We start from the raw sequence: 26475 nt of genomic DNA on the forward strand, positions 1-26475 counted from the left end.
GCTGCGGGACAAGCGTTTTCGTCCGCAGACGTGGAGGCGCCGGTCTGAAAGGAGAAAGAAGGATTTAATTTCCCACAGATTTATTAAAAGAAGCCGTTCTGCCAAAAGGAGTGTTGCACAGATGCAGCCTTGCTGCAGGCTGAAGTTGGGGGCTGTATGAAAACAGCGGGGCTGTGCTGCAGCGCGCCTATAACTGCTAACAGTGCTGATTAACAGCCGTCAATTAGAGCTGCTTCTAAAATGTAACTGAAAGAGGGGGAATCCCCAGCTTCTGTGCTGCATGGCTTATGAGTGCTGCTGCCATCAAGTGTTCCCAGCCTCTCTTACTGGAACTTCAATAATAAAGCCTCAAGCAGCCTTTTTAAGGTTTAGCAGATAGATTCATACTCGCAAAAGTATTTCCTTGCAATGTTTTTACTGCCCTTAATGGCACCTAACTGTCTTGACGAGTGCTGAGTTGCAGTGCATAACTAATAAAAGCAAACAATTAATGAAGCAGTGTTTCATTACAGTGCTCCTTATCAGGAGCTGGGTTAGGTGAGCAGCTGGTGGTCTTAACAGGAGGCGTTGCTGTGGGCAGTGCTACAGGATGGGGCCGCGTTGCTCCGTGTGTTCTCTGTCAGCTGGACCAGGCACAGGCAGGTGTGCACCCAGCACTCCAGGAGCCGGGCTGCTATGGAACCCTGCGGCCAAACTGCTGCCTGAGGCGCCCCTGCAACAGAGAAGAGCTGTCACTGCAAAAGGCTAGCTTGAAACCATGGAGTCATACCTCTAAACATCTCCCTGGGAGTGGGGTGTAGGTTATGTGCTTCCATATTCCAGGACATGTCTATAGAACATAGGGGTATTGTCCAACACACAACGTGTGTGAACACTGATGTTCATTTAGCAGGAATTCATAGCATCGCAGAACCATTTGGGTTGGAAAAGACCTCTCAAATCCCCACGTGCAACCCCAGCCCACAGTGCTCACTGACTACAGCCCTCAGTGCCACATCTCCATGGCTCTGGGATGCCTCCAGGCTCAGGGACCCTTCTTCACACTGTCCTGTCCCTCAGCTGTTCCCCATCAGACTTGTGCTCCAGACCCTTCCCTTGTGAGTCGTACTGATTTCAAACCACTGATCTCACACTGTTGTCCCACAAATAAGTTCCAATAATTTGCCAAAGTGTTTTGTGTGCCTTTCCAGTTAAGCCTAGGAGGACTGGATGCTTGAGGCCTGCTTCATTCTCTCCAGAATTAGTCTAATATACATGGGAACACATACAAAGGAGCTATGACTGCTCACTGCTCAGCAGTAGGAAGGTCACTGTAAATGAGTATCCCCAGCTGAATTAGTAAGTCTGTCCACACTTAATTTTAATGAGCCTCTCATTCTGTCATTAAATCGATAAGGGAGAGATGTCAACAAGAACACCACTTGCTTCTCCTGCAGAGAGACTGAAAATACTAGTAGCCTCTTGAGTACTCTGGCACCAAAAAAAGCTCATATTCATTAAATGAGGGAAAGACAGATGGAAACCTAACCTCCTGTTTATGGCCAATGAGTGTATGGAGTACCTGGCAGATGGTGTTTATGAGCAGGAGGGCTCCCACTGTGCTCCCACACCCATGATTTGTTTGGAGCTGGGTCATTGCCTAGTGCACAGCAGGTCTGATGTACACAGAACAGATTATTTGCCCAAAAAAACTCATAATTGTTAGCATGTTACCTACAGGTTTACAATGAGATCACCCGTTCTGCTAGATCTCAAAGCTGATCTGCTCCCCTTCCCTCAAGGCAGTGAGTTTTGATAATAAATATAACAAATTGACTTTTATTGACAAAGTCTGCAGATATTTAGGACCCCTTATCTATTGTTTAATCTATCGGGAAATCAAAATTAGTTTTGGAAGTGAGGACTTGAAAGTGCTCAGCTGAATGTCACTACTGAGAGTGTTTCATTGCTGAGCTGTGCCTGATCATCTCACAGTTACTGTATGGTATTTACCATTGATACAGTTCTGCACCAGCTCTGCTTGAACGTGCACAGATGCAGCAGTGGGATCAAAGCAATACATCTCTTGAATTAAATTGTCATCAAGTTGCTGCAATGAAGAGAACAAAGAAGGTCGGATGGTGAAAACCTTAAGAGAGAGTTGCAGAATTAAAGCTGGCTAAGGTTGGCCTGTAGGAAACTTGCAGGCAGCACTTCTGGAAATGATAAGTCAGAAAGTGGGAGATTGAAAGGAAGAAATAAACGTCTCACCAGTATGCACTGATTCCAGTTCTCAGTCTTCTCTGTGCCCTCCCACTCTGGATGTAAAAGCAACAGCACAGCCTTCATTATGTTATGTACCAGAGCTGGTGGGTCTTCATTGCTCCTGATTTCAGCAAAGCTCTCGGCATTCAGTTTGTGGATACACTCACGCAGGTCCTGCAGCATGAAGCGGTGGAAGACAATCCCTGCATGCCTCACATTCCTGTGTTCTGCCTCTGGAATCACAAGCAAACCTTTCAAGAAGTTGCTTAGAAACATTCACTGCTCAAGACTTACATTACTGGCTGAACAGCTGTGCCTCTTTGCCATTAACTCATTTTCTCCTTAACAAAGAGCTTGATCCATTTACAACCCAAGTGTGCTATGAAACATTTCAGAAGGTTATGTGTTCTAGGAGGCAAAGCTTTCTGTAATGTGTGATGTATTGAGACTGCTGAGTGCCTTAAGGGGATTAGACAGGTGCCATAAATGTTACAGAGCAGTCCTGAGAGCACAGAGGGCCCAGGCACACAGGTAGTTGTGACATTGATCCTTTCCATCTCAGCCGGGGCACTGAGCAGAAGATGTTAGATTCCTGAATGCAGCACATTGCTTCACGCCTTTGATTTCAGTGGAAATCCCGTGAACCAAAGCCAAAATCTAAACATGCTGCTTAAGGGTACTGTGCTCAGCCCTTGGGCTTGCTCAGGAGCAGTACCTGGACCAAAGGCCTTTGGTGTCATTTGTACTTGCACAAATACTTCCGAAGTGGTTTTACTGCGATTCCTGCTTTTACCCCTAACGATCTCTCCTGGCTCTGTGAGCACAATACCCAGTACACAGCTTGCTTTGGCTTCCTCTGAAGGCATCTTCAGCAGTTCTGAACAGGCAGCTTGGGCCATCTTCAGCATTCTCTGCAGGTCCTTATGTTCGTGGGGAGGTAATGTCTGCTGGGGTCCAATGCTGATATCAAATAACCCCAGAGCTCGTCCCGACAGGTCCCGGAGAGGCACTGCTATGTGCTGTTCTCCACAGACAGAACTGCAAACAACCTCTGAGCAGTCTCTGCACTTAAACAGGTAATCTCTGAAATGAGAGTAAAGAGAGGAGTAAGTCCACAGCTTTACCACTCCAGTCCCTCTGGGCACTTTAGCATGTTGCAGTTACAGGTCATTCATCTCTTGCTGTTAAAACAAAGGTATTATCTTACAATTATTGTTTAATTCCTTTAACTGAAACATGAACATTTTTAAGTCTCATTAAAGCCATATAGAGAATGGAGAAAATTACATTTTTGAATACAATATTGCTGAAAGTTGCAGTTGTTGAAAACCACAACAATTCAACAAAGCTAAAAATAGGTTGTATTCTCACTTTAAAATCAACTTCTTGTTTGATATGCTTAAGACAAGTCTGTGAGGATCCTGGCAGCTGAAGGAAACAGATAATGACAGGAAATGAGACAAATATGGCCAGGAAAAAAAAAGGCAGATTACTGTAAATAGTGAAATCCTTCACTATAGGCTCTGATCCTGCAAACCTTCCACAACAGATGCAGAGCTTGCTCGGCAGCTCATCCAGTAAGCATTAAGATGGAAGCTAATTTTCTGCAGGCCTAAAATCAAATAGAAAATGCACCTTGTGCTTTCATCATTCAGCATCACATAGATCCACACCTGGAGCCTCAGCAGTGAGACAAGTGTGGGCAGGCACTGCAGCAGGGCTGCGTTACAGCCGGCCTCATGCTGTGTGCATTGTGCAGGCTGGGATCTGGGACCTGGGGTGTCTGGTAACTGACTGCAAGTGCTGGAGCCCACCTGAAAAGGTTCTCTTTTCTGAGGAGGAGGATGGGAGAGGACTGGATTTCCTTTTGTCCTGTACTGTCTGTAGCAATCATTCTGCGCAGAGCATAGTCGCACGTCTGTCAGACAGGAGAGGGATGGTTAGCTGCACGCAGGAGAGGAACAGCCATTGTGAAGCTTGGAGAGGGCAGAAAGTGTTTGTGTGTGTGTGTGTTAAAATTCCCACGTACATCTGAGTGCCATGAGATGGTTTTAGACATCTCCCAGCAATGCCTAGTTTTATTACCAGGCAGTGTTTTTATTCCCCTTCTTGCTCAGGGTGCATGAAGAATGTGCCTGGACCTTCCCTCAGCCAAACCATCTAATGCGTCCCCAGGCTCCACACCGAGGAACACCCACAGGCTAAGGAAGAGGTTTCCCTTCTTTTTCACATCGTGTTACAGTCCTCATTTCTCATGGCACGCTTCTGTCAGCATGCCTTGACACATGACCTGCCTATCGGGCAGTTAACGAGGGACAGGGCAGAGCCTGGAATGACAACAAAAAGCTTCCAACAAAAACAACGCTTATCAGAGGAAGCAGATGAATTATGGCTTCAGCAGATGTCATACAGGCATTGTGGTGACATGGGATCATTCCTTACTATTACACGCACTTTTCATCTCCTTAATTTACTTGTATGTGAAGTGACAAGCTTCCCAGGGCTCGAGTGCCTGCTGAACCACTGGGATATGATCTGCTCATAGGTGGGCTGCCTCTACAAGCTGCCTAAGTGGGAGCAGCCCTTCCTGCACTGCACTTAGGTCTTGGTTCAGATAGAAGCCTTTGGACATTTCTTTTTTTCCATGCCTTAATTTTCACATGCACAGGGCCTCCACTGAAGGGCATCTCCCTTTGTGGAGGTCTCAAATAGCAAAGCTTTAGCAGGGGTTAACGTATGGATGGATGATGCAGGGATGGATGGATAGAAGGATGCATTGAGTAGGTGTGGGGTTTTACTCTGAAATAGAAGAATATTCTCTTGTGCCATGGAGAAAGGAGCTATGCTAGCAGCACTGTTTTACACGAGAGGATGAAAATAAGGAAGAGCACCCTCCTTTACAGAGGGAGCCTTCCCTTTCTACCTCTATAGCTTTTGATACTCAGGCAGGCACAAGTATCTCAGGCAGGCTTCAGTTTGACAACAAAAGCACTGGGAAATCACAGACAGCTAGAAATGAAGTATCTCCCCAGCCTAAGTAGGCCTGTCAGCCCTCTGTACCTTTAATCAGCATAACCTTCCTCATCAGTAACCTGCACACCTGATCATTGCCAGGCTCCACCAGGTACATGCTGACAGCGTGGATGCTGGGCACTCTGTGATACAACCAGTCCAGAGCAGTGAGGGCCATTTGCAGAACACTTCCTAGTGCACACACATGCTGGTAGGCTTTGCTGAATGCATGAGAAACTCCCTGTGAAAGCAGAACACTCCAAATGAGCCAGGCAGTTCTACGTGAGTTAGGAAAGGAAACAATTAGGATCATCCAACAACATGAAGCCAAGCGGTTGTAATAATCACTTTAACGGCAGCTTGCAAAGGTGAAAAGTAACTGCGAAATGTGTGTTATTAAAGCAGGCCCTGAGATTCCATGGCAGCCAGGTCACAGCCAAGCACTGTGATTGCTCTCTGTGGTGATGCACAGCCAAACCCGCTGATAACGTTGGTTTGCTGCGCTCCCTGCTGCCCGCATGATGCATCCACAGCCAGGCAGATTCCAAAGAGCAACACTGCATCACAAGGAAACCCAGCCTGCTGGTGCTTGTGATTGATCTACCGTGTTGGGTTTTTGGGCCACCTTGTAGAAACGAACACAGATCTGAGAGTCAGTGCTTCGGTAAATAAAGCTGCTCTCTGGGCTTTGCACAAGTAACTTAATAGTCAGGTCTGCAGGAGAAGCTTAAATAAATGACTGATTAGATGGTATCTGATCATCAATTACAAAGAAGATGTCAATCAGCACGATAGTGGTAAAGTGTTCTGCTCACACACAGTTTTATCACATACAGTGAAGAGGAGCCCACTGCTTGGTTTCTTTTTTTCTGAGTTGTACCATCTTACATCTCAGAGCAAACCTGAAAAACTCAGTGTTCTTGCCCTTTTTTTTTTGTAGTACAGACTCACAAACGGCCTTCTGGTGGTGCCCACCTGGTAGAAGCTGATCTCATGGGTCAGGAAGATGGTTTTCTCGTTCTCATCTCGAAGAGTATCAAGTCCCAGAATGCCAAAGACTCTCCAGTGAGCATCCTGCAATGGCAGCACCAGGAATGAGCCTCTCCTCTGCTCGGCTGGGCGGTCCTGGTTCCAGAAGTGGATATTTCCATGGAGCTGAACTCTTGGGACATGGATGGGCTTTTCCTCTTCAACAGCTGCAAAGCTGAAAAATAAACATGAGGGCAGGTTTGTGACGAGCTTCCAGTTACCACTCACATACCAGAATCACTGGGAATAAATAAGGCACTTTTTGTCCCTAAGACAATGTAAAAGCACCAACTAATGAGTGTAATGAAGAGGAATTCAGAAGGGAGCAGCTGTTACATTTCATAGATCAGAAGAAGCAGTATTGAAATGCGTTTAGCGTATGGAAATAAGACATACAGAGGCAGGAAAGCTGTTTGTACTTTAAACATTAAGGAAGGAAAGCATTGCTCTCAAAAACTATCCAAGTGGATGTAAACTGTTGTAAGGACATTAATTTTCAGTGTAGGCCCAGTGTAACGGACTTTGCTAAAGGATGAGACTTGTGAGGCCGTGAGCTAATCACCCAAGGGAAGGAGTGGAATCCCAAACAGAGCAGCTCTGAGCAGACCATGCAAAGCATTAGGGCATGTGTGTGATAATGAAGAATCCCACAGTGGTCCCTGAGGGACGTTCCTCTCCGGAGCAGCCGATCAACCTCTGTTTTCAGAGCACCTCCAGGCACTGCTGAGTACCCCTGCATTGCAAGCACTTTTCAAATAAAGGAAACTATTGGTGGCTTTTCTTACCTTACTCCTTTCATGTCTCTGTAGAGTGCCTGGTTTAGAACATACGGAGCATCATCTGTGGTGCATGCCACATAGCGCAGGAGCCTCTGTCCCCGCTCTGGTGAGAGCTGGTTTTCTTCCAAAAGGGCAATATATGCACTGATCTTCTTGTTATCCCCGTGGGCTTCTGCATCCTAGCAACCAAATGTTTCCTGTTACATTATGTACATTAGCCATTGGCCATTACGCTTATTTCATGTACTTATCACTTGTCTCATTTGTGCTGACACGCTGTTCTGGGTCACTGATTTTGTGTGTCACGCACGATGTGTGTGCTGTGATGGACTGGTGTGCTCTGTTACAAGCAAAACCACTTTGGGTGCTGACTGCCAGAGAGAACGGCTTTCTTTTTTCCTGTCGTTGAAACAACCAGCTAACTGCACCCAGGGCCTAAGCAGCACTGTGAATTTCATCTCCAATAGGAGATTCTTCCATCGTGGATCTCACCTGTGACTGTGCAAACCCATTGACTCTCCTGAACACCATCGCTGAGCAGGAAGCACAGGGACAGCATCCTCAGCCCCTGTAAGCTGTGAGCTGCCCTCGAAGCATCGGGGCTGGAAGTTGGTTTCACAACACTGACACAACAAACTGCCATTCCCAGGGACCAATACCTTGAGGAGGGCCTTGAGCACGGCGTCGTACACCGGGTCCATGCGTGCTCCGCTGCTCTCAGCTGCCCGCTGGATGTTGTGCAGCCACCTCCTCCTCGCCAAGCTTTGCAAGCACTCCATGTGACTTCGTTCCACTCTCGTGGTCAAAAATTCCACAATGTTATCAATAACTTCATCTTCATCCCCAGTGAGCTCAGAAGCCACCAACTCAAGGAAAGCCTGGAATGCCTTTGGGGATAGCTTCCCCACTCTGCCAAGCTGAGGGTAACGTGAGCAAAAGTGGTTTTTTGCTGTTAGGAGAAACAGAAAACAAGACAGGGACAACCTATTTGAATAGTATTTTTTTGCTTTTTTTCTGTGCAAACACAAATTATGCCCTAGATTGGCTTTGGGGCAGCCCAGCCCGTCACTCAGGGCTTCTTCCAGCTACCTCCTAAAGAAAGTTGTTATTGTGAGAGGTTCAAGATGGGTTGTACCTTTTCCACTAGATGCCTTCATTCTCACCTACCGAGAAGAAACCTGCACAGCACTACTCCTTGTGCACCTCTACAGGATGCCTAAGAAATAAAGATCAGTGGGAAATAGGAAAAATCAGAGGTGTTGCTCATCAGAACTGAGTTCTATGGGCACTTGAGGGGCTGGTGGGACTGGGCTGCATGTAGGCACAAAAAAACTGCTCACCTCTCCTATTGTAAATGTGAAGGCCAGAGTTTATGGATGATTTCACAGATCACTCCCACACCTGGATGTTCCGTTCAGCCATTATGACTTTCCTTTGAGGCCTCCCAAAGTCACTTTTAATTATCCTCCTTTAGGTGCCTTTGATGAATTATTGAAATAACAGTTGTATTGTGCTAGCTCTTATAAATGAAGATCAAAGCAAATGAAAGCTCCATTGAAGTCGTACAGAGGGTGGGACAACGGCTGCTCTGGAATCACCTGCACTGCAGCAGCAGATGTGGTGCAAAAGGAACAAATTGTGTGGGTTGGGAGGAATACATTATGGTGGAAAACGCCTCAACAGTGAAGAGCTGCTGCCTATTTTGGGCCAGATAATAGGAACAACTCCAAAAGAGCAGTGATGCAGTGTCACAGGCTGCACAGGGAGAACTGGGGCTGTTGGTGCATTTCTCAGTGCTGTGAGCTGCAGTGGCACGCACTAACTGCCCTCAGTCATGCCACAGCTGCCTGCCAATGCTTTCTTAGCCTGCCCATGATCTAAAGAAGATACAGGCTTTTTTTTTTTTTGTCTTTTTTTTCCATGTGATTTCTGATTTACTGACAGAAATAGGATGGAGAATTCAGCAATGGTGTAAAAGTGTTTGGATTTTGACCTCCACTTTCTCCTCCATGACAAGAGATGTAGAAATACACGTGAAGCTGATCAGCTCTTCCTCTACTGAAGCACAGCACACTGAATTGTTTCCCCATTCCATCTGTGAGGTTACACTTTTCACTGACAAGGAAAATCAGATCGTTCCACCCACTTTCATCCACGAAACTGCAATGTCTGTGAGCCCCTCCTCCAAACCAGTTTGCTCCATGATGCCTTCAGGAGGTGATGTCAGAGCTGCTGCAAACGGCTTTCTGTTGCTACTAGGTGGTCTTGATTTTGCTATAATATCTTTCTATTTGTCCCTTTAGTTTATAAGGCTTTTGTGGAGGGGACTGTGTCCCTCTGTGCTCCTGTAAGCACGTTCTGGCATGCTGCAAATGCAGAAGAGCTGTGCAGCACCATTTCCTTCTGCGGCTGTGCAGCCTGGGGGTAATTAACAGCAGGACGGTGTGCTGCCCAGCCCACCAGCTGCTGGAATCAGCAAAAGAATAGAGATTTTGCTGCCTGCCAAAATGAGCCCTTTTCAACAGCGTGTGGTGGAGCGAGCAACACGCAGACGTGCGTGGAGATGAATAAACCTGTCCACTCCGCCCAGGCACACACACAGACATGTTCTTGATTGCTAATCTGGTATTTCAGTGATGGCCACGTATGAAGCTGCTGGACAGACCTGGGTGAACCTGCTGCACTTCTGGCTGCCCCAGGCCTCTGTCAAGGACCGACATTACTGGACTAATAGTGAAGTGAGACTTGGAGTTACTGTCTCATTCATGAGAACTGAGCAAGAGTATGGATTACTGAACACCACATGAGCCCTGCATGGACTCTGTAGTAAAATATATCCATCAAAAATTGCAGGATAACACAGGCTAGACTAAAAGTATGAAGCCTGTCCTCAGGCTTTAGGGTTTTTGTTGCTTGGTTGGTTTGTTTTCACTGCTGTCTCCGGAACATACACTCCATATTACAGCCAACCATACACTCCATATTAACTGCCAATACCATTTTTCAACACATCACAGTGCTGTGACAGCTCTGGGCTACCTCTCTGATTAAGAACCACTCTCCCTGGAGAGTCCTGCAGAGGAGGGGATGGAGCTGTGCATTAACAAGCAGGTCAGGATAACAGTTCCTTTTCATTTTACACATCAGGCCTTATGTGCTTATGACTGCTTGCAAAACCAAAACATTCCAGGTGCTTGCCAACGAATTCGTTAGCACCGTCCTTGAATGCTTTAAGGCCTATTGTGTTGACATTGTATGACTCCTCTCAGAGCACAGCTGTTTCCTTACCTTTCCTCACAGCTTCTTTTTCCATTCCTTCCTTGAATGTATTCATAGCAGCCTCCACCTCTTTCATCTCCAGAAACCCAGATGCATTGATGTCCCACTTCTCAAAAAGTGCCTCCAGAAGCCGTTCCCGTCGGGCCGAACGAGAGATGAGATGTGCCTACAACAGAGAAAGAGCTCCTGTTTGGTGCTTCCTCAACAGAGATGCTTAACATCTGCACAGATACGGGAGCTGCAGCAGTGGGTTGATCACACAGCCCCTATGGACCAGGGCAGAACTGTGAGCAGACAGCTCAGAGATGAATCATTAAACCCGGGAGATATTTGGAAGCACTAAATGGAGCAGACAGCTCAATGCTACCTGGCAGAATCAGAACTGCAGAGGGGCATTTCCCATGGGTGAGAGATGAGACCAACTCAGGCAAGTGGGAATTTCCCAGAGCACAAACATCTCCATGGCAAGAACTAAGCAGAGCCTTGCCAGCAGGACGGAAGGTTTGACGGTGTGTGTTTCCATGCTGTTTGCCTGGTTTTGCCCTGAAGTGTGTGGGCTCCAAGATGCAGATACAGTTTCTCCTTTGGTGCCAGCCTTGGTGCAGTGTGTGGTGATAAATGGCACTGAGTGGCACTGTGTCTAAGGCTGAAATACCAGCAGTGTGCTGTGCTCCATGTGAGGACATGAGGAGCCGTCAGATCCAATATCTCATCCAAATTAGGTCAGCAGCACAGAGGGAAACCAGAGAGATTTCTGAGGAAGGCACAGCTAGAGAAAATGCTGTGAACAGGTCCACGGGAAATACAGGGACTTACATATCTATGCACATGATGCTGAGTATGAGAATGCTGCTGACAGGAGGTGTATTTTTCCAACACTTTGCAAAAGCCCCTTGTAACTTAACCACAAAGAAATGCCCACATTCTCAAATACCTGTGCACATACAGCAAAAGCAGCGTGGTGGAGGGGTGCCTCAAAGCCCTCACCAGAACACCCATAACTTCATGTGTGCATGCCAGAGCAGCAGGTCACACATCAGGCTCTTGACTGCCATGGACATGACTAAGCAGAACAGAATGTTTTGAGCTCATCACCATCACCCTGCTGTCTCACTGGGTCCAGAACAGATAACCTCCTACAGGATGAGTGTGTTCTCTCTGCTAGAGCTCAGAGCTGAGGATGGGGAAACAACAGGGCAGAAGAAATACAGAACACAGGGCTGGAAGAGAATAGCTCTGCCAGCACAAGATTAAAAGATGTGCCGTTGTCTCCCGGCATTGCTTAGTTTTGTTTGTGGACACGTGATCAGCAAAACTTATAAATATTTACCTTTTCTAGTTGTTTCACTTTTTCCTCTTCGGTCTGTTTGTATTCTTCTTTGATGAACCCAACGAGCCCCTTGACGGCAGGCAGAGCGATGCCTTCCCCGAGGAATGTCTCCATCAGCTGAACAAAGCGCGGCAGGTTGAGGCAGCTTCCATCAAAGGGGCTCCCAGCACGAGGAGCACTGCGACTCCGAATGTCTGCCACGGTGGGGTGGAGGTCTGAAAGGCAGTGAGCGCCGTGTGTCACAGCAAGCTGCCTGCTGTGCTGCACCGACTGCAAAGCAGCAGCACCCCTGAGCCCTGTGCTTCCCAGCCGTGTGGGCTGAGTGCAGACTGAGTCTGCGTTGATGGAAGGCCTTGATCTGTTTGCACTTTATGCATTCAGATTCTTCGATTTTTGCTCCAGTCTAGCATGGATGCTATTGTGCAATTAAAGCAAAGCACTGAATATGGGTTAACTGAATGAGAGACCCACCTTGTGAGACTAAGACTGTGCTGCTCTCCCTCCCTGCAGTCAGCTTTCAGCAGTTGGTGTTTGTATTCTTGCTCACAGCACACCCACAGACCCTGCCAGTCACCGTGTGCCCAGTGAAAGCACAGCTTTGTGGCCAAATACCTGGAAATCTGTTCTCACAGCCCCAGTCCTCTGGAATTTTCTCTCCATGGCTTCCATGCCTGAAGCTTAGATCGAAGGTGAGAAGATCACCTGATAAAAGACAAAATACAGCCTGTAAGGACATAAGATTTATAAAAAGTCCTAAGATACAGCTTTTGTGAGAGCTGTTACATGCACACATATTGTGTAGGTGAGGAGATCTGACATGAGCAGTACCTGGCCGTGGCTCCTCACGCTCCTGGCTGTCTGCAGCAGTAGAACCCGGTCCGTCTGAGAGGGCTGGGCCTGCAGTGTTAAAAACAAATCATCTGTGAACCAGAGTGCACAGTGTGAGCTCCTGGCAATGAAACCCTGATGGAAAACATCCCACGGAGCAGACAGCAAAGGCTTGGCTGGTCAGAAATCACTCACATGCATGTGCTCTTGTAGTTGATCCAATAAAAATGTGTACGTTGAAGGTTAAGGTCTGGCACAACAAAGGAGAAGCCTTTACCTTCACCTGGCTCCTGCAGACAGTCCTCATCCTGCAGTGCTGTCCCTGAGCTTGTCTGCTGTTCAAACCAGTTGCTGTGCTGACTTGTGAAACCCTCTTTTCTTGCAGGAGGTTCCTCCATGGCCTCTGCAGTGTCCTGTTTGGAAGCAATGACATCAGTGTCTGCCACAGCTTTGTCTTTTGACATCTTGTTCACAGCTTCAGGCGCATCTTCAGACTGTTTTGGTCCCCCGCCTGTTTGTCAGATTCATTTTCATCTCTGCTGAGACAGTTCTGAGCAGAAGCTGCCCTGGGGAAGCTTCCTCCCTCCTGCCCCTGCAGACTCACCGTGCCTCTCACTGTGCATTCTACCTCCATCCAAATCACCAGGTTCAAAATCAGTGTTTCTCACCTCCCTTCCTCACCTCAGCACCACCTGATTCTGCTGCTTGGTTTTCTTCCTTAGGAATTCCTCCGGTCTCTGTTTCACTCACATCCATTTGTTCCATTGTTCCATCACTTCCCTGCCTGTTTTCACCTGCAGGTTCACGTGCTAAAACTTCTCTCTCAGAAATCTCTGGTTGAGACAAAACCAAACCTTCTCTGGGTTCCTCATAATCTTCCTGGTCCTCAAGGTCTCCCCACAGATCCTCCAGTCTGACCTCTTGCAGTTCAACTATTGGCCCTAATGCAGAAACAACATGGATAAGTTGGTGGATTGCACTGGTTTTGTTCGCTAGGATTGCACAAGAAAACAAAAATTCAACTAAACCAAAATAAATGGCATTCCCTCACACTGTAATGTCAAAGAGAGAAAATATTTTCTGCGGACATCATCTCAGAAAAGCCAAACTTAACAAAATCTTCCCCTGCAGAGAACTGCTCCTTACTGCCTCTTGCTCCATGTTTCTTTTGCAATATATTTTTGCAACTCTCCATGCAAAAAGGAAGGCTGCAATTTGCCTTGTCTTTGATCCCAGCAGTTAACTGACGTCCAGTATCTTAAAATCCCTTACTTTCACATAGGTGAAAACCACTTTCTGTGGTTTTTCTTTATTCTTCTAAATTCCCAGAGAAGTTTTTGTGTAAACAGACCATTAACCTCCAATAATCCCCAGTAAGAAAGAATTTGTTCAGGAGAAGCACTGCAGAATGGTGGAGGAAGGAGAGGTTTGTGATGCTGCAGTATTTCTGAGCACTGCATCATGGTTTGCAAAACCTCTGCCAATGATGGTGTCCAGCTCACTCTGCCCATTTAGGTCCATTTCCAACCATACTTATAAATGGATATTAACAAGACAAATTCATGCTGTTTAACTGAAACACCCCACATACACTGTTTGGGGTTGCGGAATCTCCTCCTGGCACACACAGAGCTCCTCTCATAGAACTGCTCCAGAAGGCCAAGTATTTGGGGTCTATCCAAGACACCAACCTAGACAGAGAGATGACAGTTACTGTGCTGCTTTCTTGCTCTGGTTCTCGGGACACGTGTGGACATTTGGAGCATTAAAAGGCATCACATAAGAACTGTGTATGACAGAACATTATCCATGAGCAGAACATGGGAACGTGTTTCACAGAAGTCAGTTTATTTTACAAGGACAAAAATTCCTTCTTTGGGCTTATCTGGAACTTGTAACAGAGTGCTGTGCAAGCACATCCTATGACAGCTGATGCTTTCAGGATGGGAATGGATTGCCTGAGAGCACCATGGAAGGACTGCCACTGTGCTGCATGGCATTGAGGTTTGGTTTTGTGCCCCATTGCTTCCTTTGCAGCATCATCTGTCCAACTGCCTGGGAAGATCATGAGCCCCCAGATCTGACAACCACCCAAACTTCCTTCAGATATTCATGCAGAGTTGAGCACAGGGGTGGGAGAGGTGAGTGCAGAGGAAAACACAGAGTTCATTAAGTTCTTGCAGCTAAAAGGGAGTGTGTGCAATCAGACCAAGAAAAGGCAAAGGAATGGGCCACTGCTAGCGGGGAAACTGAGTTTAAAAAGTAAAGCAAATGATTGCAAGGCCTCCACGTTACAGTGAATTCCTGTTGTCATTATTTCAGCCCTGCCACCTTTGTAATCTTCCTCCCATTAGTGAGCTACAGTAGTTAATTAGCTAACAGATTTGCTCCCGTTTATTTGTGGCAGGTAGCTTTGCTTTCAAATTATTGATTTCCTTTTCACGTTTTGCACTTAGAGGAGAAAGGGCAGGACTCACTGACTTGTGATTCTGTCTTGCAATTGAATGGATCATATTGAATTCTGCATCCTTTTAGCAGGGAAACATCTATTTAATAGGGAATGGCCTCACGTTGTACCAGGGGAGGTTCAGGTTGGATATTAGGGGAAATTTCTTCTCCAAAGAGTGGTGCTGCAGTGGCACAGCTGCACAGGAAGGGGGGATCCCCATCCCTGGAGGTGTCCCAGAGCTGTGGGATGTGGCACTGAGGGCTGTGATCAGTGGGCATGGTGAGGATGGACACAGGGATCTGAGAGATCTTTTCCAACTGGAACGACTCTGTGATCCTGTGATTCTATACACAAACACAAAAATAGGTGGATGTTATCAGATGACTCTGTAATATTTGGATTCTACATTCAGTGTTTCCATTGTACACACTTAATTTGCTCTTCACATTTCTTCAGCTGTCACTTATCACAATCATCTGGAGGCTGCCTTGAAGCTGGCAGCGCTAATGCAAAGCTTCATTTTATAGAAGATGTAAACCAATGAATAAAGCCTTATTAAAAACAGCCCAAAGAACGATTGCTGCATCCCAACCCCTTGCACTGAGTTGCTAATCAGCAGGACAGGTACAGAGCCCATATAAATAACAGCGGGCCATCTGTGTTTGTACAACTGCCCAAAGCTCAGCTTTGCTTTCAGTGCCAACTGTGGGGAACGGAGAGCGTGCTGACCTCCTTTCCTCGTCACCTCGATGCTGGCAGGTGATGACCTGTGGTTGTTTTCAGCTCAGCTCTCTGATCCACGTTTAATTCCTTTACTGATGCAGACAAAAGCAGACTTGCCATGTAATGAGCGACAGGTCGGTGTCTGACTGCCTGATTGCTCTTCTGGAAACACGAGGTGTGTCTCCTCAGCCCCACCATGAGCTTGGTGGTGAGCAAGGTGGGGATGGGCGCTTGGAAAGGTAATGAGAGGGCAGACTTTGTTGTACTTTGGGGGCGTTCAGCTGGTGACTCATCCATGTTGTGGTGCTGCCTTGGGGAGGTCCTGCCTTGCTGCACAGCTCAGGCAGTTCACCCTGAGCTGCCATCCTTCCGCATGCGTGCATCCAAAATCATCATCACAAGCATGTGGGTGCCTTCTAATCTGAGTGTAATTTAAACACTGCTTTCTCAGCCCTAATTGCAGCTCCCTGATGGCCAGCCATGCTCGCCATGCAGACTGGAATAACTGCCTGCTGCCGAATGAATGGAAATCAGGAGCTGAAACAGCTGCTCTGCTGTGCTTTGCAGAGTGGGTGCTACAGGTGGTGGGGCACACTGAGAATGGTGCATGTCCATGGGTCAGTGTGCATCGTTTATCTCCTCTGTGGGTGGATGTGGTGATTACTGCCACAGAAGTAACAGGAAGAAAGCCACACTAAAACATGAAAGGGGAAAAAGGGAACATTTCAGAATGCATGTTGGCGATGGGACTCAGTCTTATATATTGCTCTGCCCAGGAGAATCCATCACTGCTCAGCTACTGATAGAGCAATAGCAAAATGAAATGTGTTCTGACTGAGTAATGGACACATTTCTTTCCTCATCCTGAAATAGCAGCTTGCTGCCATTCTCTAAAACACAGCACTGGTGTCAAAATGTGCTCTGTGATTCTGTTCTCTTGGAGCTAATGACATTTTCAGCATGACATCGTAGAGCACATTCGTCCATTCTGGGTAGGACAGCTATAAGGATGATTAGAGGAGTGCTGAATGGAATATGCCATATATGTAGAGGAGAGAACTGCAGAACAATGGCAACTGTTTGCTGTGCAGTGGCCAAAGTTTTTGGAGGAACGAACCACAACAAGGCAGCGACCCAGAGAAATATCAAAGTAGAAGCAGTGAAATCAGGTTGGGAGCTGCTTTGCTTACCTGTCCACGATCACAATGTAGGAAGAGATCAATAAACATCTGCCTGCATGTATCACGCCTGATGGATTCTTGGAAGTCAGCAGCACACTGACTGAGATGCTTCAGGACCCCTTGGAATGCATCATTTGGAAAGTTCTCCGTGTAGGAATGGACATACTATGGAGAGAAAGCAGTAGTGTAAGCCATTGGCATCCCCCAAGCATTTTCACCATTAGTTCAGCTCTTCAGAATCGATCACTTGGAATGAAAAGTGCAGGGCTTTGTAAGCAGATCAGCCTGCCAATGTGATGCAGACTCCGTGCATGGGCACTGCACCGCTCGCTTTGCTCTTCCTTGCAGAAGCAGCACTGTTCTCCCAACAAGCCCAACGTGCTGCTGCGTGAGGTCCTGGTCCAGGGATTAGCAACCACATCAGAATCCCTCCTGTGGAGCATCAATGCCTCAGATAGGACACCTCAGGAGGCAGCAGACACGTTCTCTGAGCTTTCTGCAACATTTAGTGCTCCTGACTCCGCTCCCAACAAGGCAAGCTGAGCCACTCGTTTTTGCAGATCTGACATTCACTGAGGTCTCTAATGCCACAACTGACCACTGCCCATCCTTGCAGTGTTTAGAAGAGCGCTCTGGACACAGTAAGAAAAGGAAAGAACTTCTTGCATATGAGCCTGCTGCCATCCCAGCCCTCTGACACAGGGAGTACTGCTGACTTGAGATTTATTTTGAGCTCCAGCCTTGGAGACATTTTAACACTTTGGATTTATAGTCATGTGGTTTTTATGAGCAAAAACAGTATGGTTCTAAAAATGCAGCGTGTGTGACATAAATAATGACAGCCATCAGAGCAAACCACAGCCCCAAACCCTGAGCTGAATTACTACAGCAGGTTGCTGGGCTGCAGTGGTGGGGAAGGGAAAGAGAAGAATGTGCAGAACACACAATGTTTCTCCTTATCCTGTTTTTAGACCACGGATACTTGATGTAGGTGTCAGAGCACCCTGAGCTTGCTGAAACGCCACACAGGCATCACCAACCTGAAATATTAACATATGTAGTATTATTCATGTTGTACTGCATAATATCCAAATACATGGGAGCAGAGAAAGAGCAGAAGGGCGGCTGGGGGCAAAGAATGGCTCCTGATACAGTGTGAGCTCTTCCTGCATCTCAGCACAAAAGGAAGGGCACGGGGGGCTGGAGAGGAGGTGATGGAGCTGGGGCTGTGTGCATTGACAGAGCTGCAGCCCGGAGCTCTGTGCCAGCGATCCTATGGGCAGGCAGTTGGGAAGCAGCGTGTTGTTTGGCATGGCATCCTGGTGACACACACAGAGCCCTGTGTATTAACACTGCTGTCTGACAGCCCCTCAGAACGTTGCTTAGAAATGTCTGTCGGGCTGTGGGGGCAGGAGGAACTGTTGTGGAGCTGCAAGCTTTCCTTAGCTGATGTGCGTAGAGCACTCTGGAGGGTGAAATATTGTACATGTGATCAGTGCACATTTGTTCATTAGTAACCAAGAGATTTGGGCACTCCTCAGAAGAAAGCTCACGCCTCCTCACTGCTATCCAGTGTGAGGCTGCGCCGTCAATGCACTATCATCAATAACAGTGATGCTTTGCTTTTTGTTCCTACTGATCTCAATGGGAACTGAGCAAGCCATGTGCGCTCATGAAGAATAGCCTCACCTCTAAAGCCTGATTTGGACCCCATAAAGCCATGTGAGCATTTCCCTTGGTGTCAGAGTGCTGGAAGTTCCGCATGCTGAACTTCACATTTACAGATAAGTAAATCAAAAACTGTCCAGAGTTTCTAACAGCCTGTGACCAAAAGCTGCACTGAATTCAAGGAAGAAAAAGTAAAAAAGCCAATTCATGTTAAGTTCCTTTAAAAAGCAATGCCTTCCACACATGAAAAGGCCAAAGACGGGCATGGGGAGGGAGCAGCCCTTAGCCTGGGTGATGCAAAGGCAGGTAGTGGCTGAGGACTGGGGACAGCACTGTGCTGAAGACAAGATCTGTGGCTGTGCTGTGTTTCCTGAGGGAAGCCATGCAAACCCATCACTTGGTTCCATCACGACTGCATGGAAGCAGGAGCACAGGATGTGCTCTGAGGACAGCAGCTGCACAGCCTGGCAGCCTGTGCCTACTGCACATCTCCCCTCTGGTCTCCTATCTTTCACTGAGTTACAATAACAGGCAGACAGAAAATACTTGAGAGCATTTCTCTGTTGGTTCATTCGGTGCTGCACACCTTCCATTGAGGTTATGCATCCACGCTGCGCTTCCCTAACAGCAAGCAATTCTCTGGGCTCCCGTTATCCACAACAGAGTCCTTAATAAAATGCAGTTATTCCGAGGTTACATTTAAAAAATATCTCACTTCGTGCTTAAAAAAGCCATCAACAAGCTATCATAAAAATGTATCTCTGTGCAAAATGCTGAACGTGTGAACCTCCGGAGAGCAAAGAAAGCACAAAAAATCACACGTGGCTGCTGGAGACTCATCTGCACAGCTTTGTGCCCTGTTTTTAATTACCATAACAGCACCCACCAGCACTGCTGCACTCCAGGCTGTCATCATTTCCATCCCAAACTTCTTCTCCCAAGTTTAATAACCCAGCTGTGAAATGCAGCTGTGTCACGGGGAGAAATGGTGGGTGAAGCCCTGGCCTGGAAAGCTTTGCAATAATTTAGTTGGAACTGATTTGGTTGTTTTCAGACCGATGAAGAGTGGAGTAATGAGGTGACACTTTCAGTGGCTTTGGAAAGTCACAAACACGCTTCTGATGTTTCTCAGTGACAGCTTTTGATTTTACAACCTGGTTATCCTTCACACAGCCTTCAGCCATCTGTTACAGCCTGGTTAGGTTTCAGGCCAGTTCAGGGCTGAAAACATAGAGCTTCTCATCACTCGTGAGGGTTTCCTATGGCTTGCGGAGTTTCATCAGAAATAATTACACACTGGGGACTGTATTAATTACCTCAGGCTAATTGGTTATATGGGCACACCACAACTCTCGTGCAGCCATTGCAAAATGTGACTTCAGGAGGGGATCACGGTGCGTGTCCTTGCAGTGCACAGGTGGCAGTGGGACTGGGAGCTCTGCAAAGGGGTTGAGAGGGGTGTTCTGAAGAGCACTGCTGTTAGGATAACTGCCCAGCAGGGCTGAGGAAAGCAAATGGTGCCTCTGATGCTGGCCTGGATGAAAGCGTTGTGACAGCAGAGGATGGGGATGGAACACGAATTGTCCTAATTTCTTAGACCCTCATCAGTTACCAGGGGTGCTGCAGAAAACCAAAGCCCTTCACTCATTCAACTGTCCATGGGGAAACAGTACTGCCTTGTGGTGAACATCACCTTCTGATCAGACCCTTCTTTCCATTTCTTACCTCTATGAATTCATCAACGTTCACGTTTTTCCCCCAGGTGTCTGTGATCTCCAGCTTCCTCTCATAGGCTGCAAGCAAAAAATGAAGGGATGTTGGTTCAGGAGGTTTGTGCTTTGCATTGTACACACATCTGTGCATGCAGTATGCTGCATTATCTCCTCGTGTTGGACTACATGCATTTGAGGCTGTCTTACACTGCAGCTGGAAGTGACAAGGATGTGGAGGGTCTGGCTGCAGAGAGGCTATCTAAATCTGGTTCTTACTGAGAATATTTCTCTTGCTGGGAATCTGCACTCCCCTATTCAGAACAGTTTGTTTGTATTTATTCTTGACAGATGTTGGTGCAATTTCAACCATTTTAACAGCAGTTACCACCAATTATGTGAGGAAAGAAATCAGTTTTGATTGAACAGATGAAAACGCCCGAAATTTTCGGGGACATCAGTTCTGCTTCACAAGAGTGGAGTGTGAAAATCACAGTGATCTTCCCAAATAGCTCTGCAGGAAACATTTTACCAACGATGATATTCAAAACTATCTGCTGGTGGGCTGCTGAAGGAACTGGGAAGATATCAAACATCTGCACACATTTCTCACTGAGGCCTTTGAGGCCAACACGCTATTTCTGTTGGGATCACTTTCCTGTTTTTTATCCCACAGTACATCAGGGGTAACGAGAGCATTTGCCATGGGATGCATTTACCTTTGTTGCTTAACTATAAAGCAAAGCTTAGTGTTCCATTACCATATATACTGGGAGTGCAATTAAATTAAATACAGAGAAATGAAGCATCGTGTCAGTGAACATAACATGAAGCACCTCTTGTGTCTGCAGAGCCAGCACCCAGACAGAAACCTCCTTCTCAGCTCTATGTCCCAGGATCTGTTTGCACTGGAGAACTCTGCACCAGAAGCATTCAGGCTCTGTTTGGCATTCACACCGTGCACTGCCCATGGAGGATGATTGCTCAGAGGAGCAGTTCATTAATTAGAAAGGGCTGAGCGGGGAGAGCTTGAGACAGAGGTTACTTCAGCAGCAAGCAGAAATACCCTCTGGAAATGCCCTGCTTCTAGCAAAGGCAGATTTGTTATCATTGATGATCATTATGGGCTATCTATGCAAAAGGCTGGCAGCAGGCTGAATGTTGCCACTTCAATATTCCTGGCTCTATCTACCCAATCATCATTATTCAGAGAGGTCAAGTGTGAGCCATAAATGGGATGGGAATTATGGAAAACCTTTCTGTGCTGATACAGAGGCCCCTGTGTTGGGACTGGGAAAGACAACAGCTAGACAAGATGTGCTCCTTGGTGCGATGTGAAGCAAGTTTCATCCTTAAACCCTAAACAGTCATTAATATAAAACTAAAGACATAAAAAATTTACCTTTTCTTGCATCTATGGGAGTAGAAGCACAGACATCCAGAAAAATCTTCAATGCACTCTGAATCTAGAAATCAAAGTAACAGAGGGCTGCTTCATGCAGACAGCGGCTGGCAAATGCTGAAGTAAACCATGCTGAGTAATCAGCCGTGTGGGACAGCTGTATGGGGCAGCCACGCTCCTCACTTCAAATGGGAAGGCCCTGCTAAATGTAGGCTCTGTTTTCATTGCTGTGCATGTAAACACAGGGCAATTTCCTAGAGGGCTCGTGTGACTTGGAAGAAGGATGCTCGTTCCGAGAGATCATTAAGATGAGTTCAAATCTCATCTCTTACAAGCTCTGGTGTCAATCTGTATGAGTCATAGGGCTAGAAAGAAGATGTAATGGGGCCCAGAGGAGAGCAAGGCTGGCTGCCCTGTGCCTGCAGGTACATCTGGCTCCATCTGCAGGGAAAGCACTGCAGCCTTTCTGCGTTCTCCCAGGGTTTGGAGAGGTGTCAGACACCAAACTGCACCCTGACCCAAGGGACGTCAGGGTCACTACCAAGCACTGCCAACCCTCCACTGCAGAGTGCTTCTCCAGGGCAGACTGCACCATCACCAGCTCGCCCTTCCTCCCATCTGCAACAACCATAGCAGTGTGTTACCAAATATCAAGCCTGGTTACCAGTGCAACTGGTACTCTGCCACTGACATCCGCTCTCCATTCTTTGAACTGAGTTGCCAGTGCTGCTTTTCTCATCTCTTTCTGCTGGCACTTCATTCTGTCTGCCTGCTCTCTTTCCTTACGTTTGGTTTTTGCCTCAGATTTCATCCTGGCCAGCCTGTAGGACATAGGAATATGATTTAGACAATACCATCATACACCAGCTGAAAGAAGAGAGGTTAAACCACTCCTAAAGAATAAAAACAAAGGAAATATGTTGGTGAAATTCTTGTCCTTTTAGTAAAAGCACATTTACATCCAAAGCATCACTTGAGATTTGGGGCACAACTCTCTCAGTTGATGCACTTTCAAGAGTGAGTTACTAAATCCTGTGATTTTAAAGAGAGCTCAGCTCAGTGTCAGGCAGTTCCAGCAAATAGGAGATGATGGTGGTGAGGGTGTTCTCACTGCAGAATGAAACATGTTCCCTCATGGAGACAGCCGCCTGACTCCCACACAAGGACGGCTGACTCAGACTGAAGGACTCCCATCCCCAAACAAAATACAGTCTCTGCTTTAAGGTATCCATCCATTTAGATAAGGATTTTCTCCCATCTGTTCTCCCTCATTTTTTGACTCCCAGTCAGGCTCTGGTTAAGGAGAGAAGCCCGAGGAAGGACTGGTAAGCTTCAGAAAGGAATCTGCAGTGAAATCTGCCTGTGTTGAAGGTAGTGCCAAGGCTTCAGGAGCCTCTCTGCAGCCAGAATTTCACTCTTCATCTTACTAGTGCTTATGTGAGAGATTTTGAGCCCAAACTGGCATTTCTCTGCTAACATTTTCTTCCTGCTTAGAAAGCCAATGACTCACGTCAGGCGTCTCAGTGCTACATACAATCCTCTGCACTGCTGTGGTTTGAGAATCCTATGCAAGTTCCTCAATACAGCCATCACAAATATGTAAATCCTGAGCTACCGAGAATGCAAATCCCATGATACTACAACCAGCTGATATGCAAAGCCTGCGACAGCTCTGGCTGCATAAACCCCCTTGGCAGAGATTGCAGCCCTTGAGCGACGCTTCCTCTGCAGCAGTTCTGAACCTCCCACAGCTACAGAGGATCTGTCTCCAAACGTGCACACAGCGTAACAAGATGAGGTCAAAGGCACAGGAAGCCAACACTGCAGTCTGCATCTCCAGAAAGAAAAGAAAAAAGGAAAGAAAAAAAAACTGTTGTGTGTACCACGATAAATCAGTTACAATTTATCTGTAGGCAACAAGGAATGAAGTGACTGCATGGCACTCATCACACCGCTTTAGTTGCACTCACATGGAGCGTGCTCCTATGATGTGCACTAGAAATGTAGGGAGACAGAAACTCAGAGAGCTAGAGAGAGATATTTAACATACTATTTTATTCATTACAATACTGGCAGCTTTAATTACCTTCATGTAGAGACGATGCATAAGGCATGTCAACATTTTACTTCCCTAATTCCTGACACCAAAACCCCAAAACCAATTTTCAAGCTCTATGTGCTGTTCATGCAAATAGAAGAGAGCCATTCACACAGGAGTCATTACACACAAACACAGCTATAGGTGATCTGGGAGTGAATGAGTAATTTTGACATCATTCTCAGTCACCAAAGGTTCATCTACAAACACAGTGTTCACTTCTGTATTTTTATATAAAAAGAGCAATTAAAATGAGGGCATTATCAGACTGCATGACTAAAGCAGTCATGTTAACTGAGTTGGGGAGAACTTTGGAAAAAAATGGTGTGAAAGAGTCCATAGACCTTTGATACTGACACTGTACCTAAAAACTGCTGTCACTAACCTAGGCTGGCTTGGAAGTAGTTTACACCCCACGTATGCAATTAAGATAGAGTCTAAAGGGGAATTATATACTTGCAAAGGGTGGCATATGGCCCTAGACAGGAAGGACTGCTGTTCTGTTCCCTGTGACACGTTCTGTTTGTTCTGCTCCTCATGTTTATTACAGGCTGACAGTCGCGGCTCATTCTGCCACCCCACACCTTTTGTGGAGCACAGCCCAGCACACCAGCTGTGATCCCGTGGCCTCTCACACTTGCAGGTCTCTCACCTCTCCGATGCCGTATCTGGGATCTCTCTTTTTAGCTCCTCTGTGACCACGTTCAGTCCCCTCAGGTAGGGGCCCGGTTTGGTACAGGTGTCATACTGAGGGTTATGTCTCATCAGATATTCCCCAAGAAAAGTGATGGGGTCAAATTTGGCATGCTCCGTGCCTGGGGCCAGCACGTCCTTCCTTTCTATTTCCATTAACAGTTTTTCCACCCCTGGGATTAACGTCGGTAGGAGTTTGTCCGTCAAATAGGTGCGAGCATCCAGAGACTGCTCCTCATTCCTGAACCACTCCTGGCACAGCCCATCGCAGGGCTCTCGCTTGTTTTCCTTTTCTTCTTCTGCCTTTTGTGCACGAATCGCCTTCACCTTCGCCTCCTGCAGACGCAGGGACCTCTGCTGCACCTTTTCATAGAAGCACTCTTTCCACGGAGCGTGATCACTGAGACATGGCAGCTCAGCACAACCCTGGCTTCTCTCCGTTCCTGAGGCAGCCATACACTTATCTCCAGCTTTGGGATGCTTCAGACCTCCAGCTTGGGCCATTTCTTCTGGCTGAGCAGCCGTACACCAATGACTGAGACACAGAACAAAAGAGATATGTTACACGATGCCAAAAGATGCAGCGGTGTCTTAGCAGATGGCACAGTCAGGAAACCTACAGCTTTATTAACCAACACTCTGCTCCTACCTGCCTTTTCTGTTCTCTTATGCTGCTTTGTACTCTTAAATACGACCCCTTTACTTCAAAGATTAGTGAATGATTTATAAAGATTAATTATGTATCACAACAGCCCTTGGAGACAGAGCAGCTAAATAACCGTTCCTCTTTTATAGGAGAAGAAACTGAGACACAAGAGGGAAGAGATTAATTCCAGTTCACTTGGGGAGTCAGAAACCAAGGGCTGGACGTTGCTCTGAAGTCTCTCCCCATTCTAACCAGTGGATTCCCCCTTAATGGCAACTTCTGCAGTTTTTTTTCTACTGGATGTTTTGAGAAAGGGAACCCAGAGCGCAATGAGGTTCTTCACAAGCACTTCAGCTTGTGGCTGTTTTGTAAAAGGCAGATCTATACAATTGCAGACATTTTGTGTCACAGTTTCCCAACTCCATCACTTTTTTCTCAGACCATTAACGCTGCGAAATACCAGGAAGGAACTGAGCTGCTCACGGGGCACAGTTTGGAAACGACTGCTGTGTGTCTCCAAACACAACGGGCTGCATCTGCAGCGGGGCTCACACAAATGGAATGGAGCACGGTGGGGCCTCCCCACATGATTTACAGCATGAAAAACCACCAGCAAAACAAAAAAACAACCAGCCACCTCAGTGTTCAGCAACAGCAAGGGCAGGGTGACACGAACAGACAGCCAAACTGACACTGACAGACAGCCAAACTGACAGCCTTCCAAACCAAAGATGAAACCCTGCTCTGAACTTGCTGCCACAATATTCCTTTTTCACAGAGGCCTTTCAGTACCCATAAAAATACCACTGCTTTTGCTCAGTTTTGCTCTATGTATTTAAGCATTTGTAGCTGTTTTCTGAAGAGCGTTCAACCTTCCAGGAAACGCATAAATGTGATCTACAGCCCTCCTGGCACCCAAACATAATTGCTAACAGTTTGACCTCCTGGCTCATAACCACCATCTGAAGCCAAATATTGCTGGGGTAGGTAGGATGCTTTACAGCATTACATTTCTATGACTGGTTCTAGATGAGCTCGGTGGCATCTCCTGGTAATTTGTTTGCAATGCTGATTACCTGCTAGGGAGTGGGATGGATTTATGGTTGGGCTGCCTGCCTGATCCACAGTGCTGGGAGAATGGCAGCTGTTTTTGCCACCAAAGGGCACCGAGTGTAGAGGGAGTGCAGATTTATAAGGGCAGCAAAGGAAACCTGTCAACCCTGTCAAATCATTCCTGGCTTAGGTGGGTTTCTCTCAATGAGCTGTGAAACCAGACTCCTCCTGCTTCAAAGCAGGGTGTTAACCAAATGTTCTGCTCACATTCCAAATCCACTGGTTTTGTCGTGCCAAAATAAACTGTTCTTGCAGTTCTTTTTTGACATCATTTACGAAACTGCTCCTCAGA

General features: G+C 46.8%; 1 protein-coding gene across 1 annotated transcript; it reads right to left on the reverse strand.

The window, feature by feature from the left end:
- Positions 1-268: 268 nt before the first annotated feature.
- Positions 269-24985, reverse strand: EFCAB5 (EF-hand calcium binding domain 5). The gene is made up of 19 exons (XM_042829968.1): positions 24384-24985; positions 22298-22454; positions 21634-21697; positions 20248-20315; positions 16864-17019; positions 14093-14192; positions 13183-13442; positions 12779-12914; positions 11674-11888; positions 10353-10509; positions 7724-8013; positions 7071-7243; positions 6232-6460; positions 5345-5497; positions 4059-4162; positions 3074-3327; positions 2251-2477; positions 1993-2089; positions 269-712 (listed from the first exon to the last, which is right to left on the reverse strand). The coding sequence occupies exons 1-19, from the start codon at positions 24926-24928 to the stop codon at positions 555-557; spliced, it is 3543 nt and encodes a 1180-aa protein (XP_042685902.1). The 5' UTR covers positions 24929-24985; the 3' UTR covers positions 269-554.
- Between the last annotated feature and the right edge of the window lie 1490 nt (positions 24986-26475).

Source organism: Centrocercus urophasianus, unplaced genomic scaffold, assembly GCF_019232065.1.
Source record: "Centrocercus urophasianus isolate 14NV4802_14NV808 unplaced genomic scaffold, USGS_Curo_1.0 seq_33, whole genome shotgun sequence".
NCBI classification, from domain to species: domain Eukaryota; kingdom Metazoa; phylum Chordata; class Aves; order Galliformes; family Phasianidae; genus Centrocercus; species Centrocercus urophasianus.